The following is a 2500-nucleotide window of genomic DNA, read 5'->3' as shown; positions in this document are numbered from 1 at the left end:
ACATACCACTCGCCATGTTCGCCATCTTTAATGTTTTGACTGAGAGTGACGTCACGCGCTCAGCCACGTATGGGAACGCCCGCCAAGTTTGAACGGCCTCGGGAAGGTCGCGTCACCGAGTTATGACCGCACTCGAGTCCTGTCATTACGCTTTGCCGTGCTGTGCTGTGCTGTGCCATCGAGAACTTACTCATGCGTATGTGGGTTGACGTTACGGTCCGGGTCTCTATGAACCATCATTCTAAGACTTTAATAGAAGTTGATTAAAAAACATTGTTGATATAGTATTCACAACAATGAATACTAAATAAGTTTGTATACAAAATAAAACGGGTATAAAAAGCAGACCACGTACTCACAACCACAAAATCTTCTGTAAGCTTCTCTAATTAGATATATTACTCATTCTGATTCCTGTATGATAAATACGAAACCAACAGGTGCATATATCCCCAGGTGATCCAGGTGAACGGCCACCTGTCCACCACGTGCAAGGGACACGAGCAAACGTTTCTGACTCCTCCCTCCAGAGTGGAAAGAAAGTGCCGACAGAACACATTGGCTCCACTCACAGCTTGGCAGATTCGTAATATACGAGCTTACCTCACGCACGCGAAAAAAGAAACCCGTTATAGAGCTGCACCTTTGTTCTCTCGCTCGGCACCACGTTGATTTGAAAATGTTCACTCGAAACATTAAAAAACTGATATTTTGCTGGAGAGGAGCAACAAGTGTGCGTGTGTATGTTTGTGTCCAGAATGAATGAAGTGCCAGGCATACCACGCTGTCTGATGACCTTGTTCTCAATTGGCATGACCTTGTGCCATGTAGTTCATTTAATGCTTTTCTGCGGCAAGTCAGTACATTTTCAGCTTGAACTGTTCAGTAAAAGTAACATACAATCACAGTGATTCACCAGATTATCACAAGCCGGTCTATTTTTAGAGAAACGCAAAGATATGAAATTCTAGTGGAACAGGACACTAGAAAGTGGCACACCAAGCAACCCTGTGACCGCGTGCAGTTGTGAAGCATGACACTCACTCTCTCTTCTCTTTATGAATGACAAGGTTAACTGTTAAGCGATGCCATTTTTGAAAAATCTTCTTACAGATCCTTCAGCATCTGCGTCCTCTAACTAACAAAATAATCCACAAATCAGCATTACGTTTACGTGAGGAAATGGTGAAAATACCAAGAGACAGAAATAGTACTATGTATTTCGAAAAATTCACGCGTCTCAAAAACGATCGCCCTTGACATTGGGTACGAGTAGTGGAAAGAACAACTGGCAGTGTTTCCAAGCCGGTTTACTCTACAATCAGTGCGATAGTGCCCTCTGATGTTTATCTATGTTAACTTCATGGAGGATATATCGTCGTGTATTCATCTTCCCCGCGAGTGCTTATTAATTTCGTGCACGCTGCTCAATGTTCTCAAACGCAGCAAAATCTGAAGAATACTCGAGCGTGGCAAAGGAAAAAAACAAACCGAAATATTAAAAAAACCTAGAGTGCCAGTTGAGAAATCTACAGTTTCCAAAACTTTTCGTTGTTGGCTTTGGTTTGCGGAAATAAAAATAAATATCCTACAGCCAGTGATTTTGCAGTTTTTTCATTCATCCAATCGTGTTATCAGAATGCATTTTAACGTACACGTGTTTAATATGCTTCAGTAAATCTATTCATTCAGAAGATGAAGAGATTGGAGACTTTCTCGAATAGGAAGCAACTCTCGCTTTCGAGTTCATAGAACCCAAAGGGAAATATGAACAAGCTGAAACAAAGGGAAGAAAGCGAAATATTATAAAACCAAGGTATCGACGAACTCTCTCAGTTTTGGGAATGTTTCGTGATGTGGATCTCGCTTTTGATCGCTTGTTTCACTTCGCTTTCAGCTGGAGTTAATATCTTGCGATATACGACTTTCTTATGGTTATTTATTATCAATTAACGATTGCTAATTATTACATATATTAGCAGACTATATAACTTCGAGAAGGAAACCCACGAAGAGTTCTTTAAATGAAGTTAAACGCCGGCGCATGCACGAAGAAATAAGAAACAAATGTGAATCAGCGACAAATACTGAGGCACTTGTAATTTAATCGTTTCAGAATTTTTCGCCCCAAATATTAGTCGGATAGTAATGATAATCAGCTGAGGACTTGGCTTCCGTATTTCTTGCTACAGTTGCAGGTGGCCTAACATAATATTCATTTTTTATACATATTTCACGAGATGTTTGAGACTGTAGAATCACATAGAGAAGCTTCTAAGATCATAACGGAAATTCATGTATCATATAGTTTCATATTGTATAGTTAACTGTAACATGTTAAAAATAACCGCCCTAAATCAAATGGAATAATCAACTTTATATTTCATTCAATAGTATCCTCTGACGTCATATTCAGAAGACTGGACTCAGCGAGAGCGAGTTATGGACGCCCTCTATCGATTCTCCCGATGCTCCGCGTCACCCATGAATAAAACTAGTT

At 40.2% G+C, this 2500-nt stretch overlaps 2 protein-coding genes across 3 annotated transcripts in view; both read right to left on the bottom strand.

The window, feature by feature from the left end:
* Positions 1–57, bottom strand: part of LOC113802928 (transcriptional activator MN1) — a 20768-nt gene extending 20711 nt beyond the window's left edge. The window contains exon 1 of one of the 2 annotated variants that reach the window (XM_070121812.1): positions 1–57. This exon is cut by the window's left edge and continues 274 nt beyond it. In XM_070121812.1, the coding sequence (XP_069977913.1) occupies positions 1–25 (25 nt within the window). In that variant the 5' untranslated portion in view covers positions 26–57. The other variant, XM_070121813.1, reaches the window with a different exon arrangement.
* Drat (Death resistor Adh domain containing target) overlaps positions 1–2500 on the bottom strand; it is a 437794-nt gene that overhangs the window by 95769 nt on the left and 339525 nt on the right. The window lies entirely within an intron of this gene.

Source organism: Penaeus vannamei, chromosome 5, assembly GCF_042767895.1.
Source record: "Penaeus vannamei isolate JL-2024 chromosome 5, ASM4276789v1, whole genome shotgun sequence".
NCBI lineage: Eukaryota > Metazoa > Arthropoda > Malacostraca > Decapoda > Penaeidae > Penaeus > Penaeus vannamei.
This window is presented reverse-complemented; position numbering and strand designations above follow the sequence as displayed.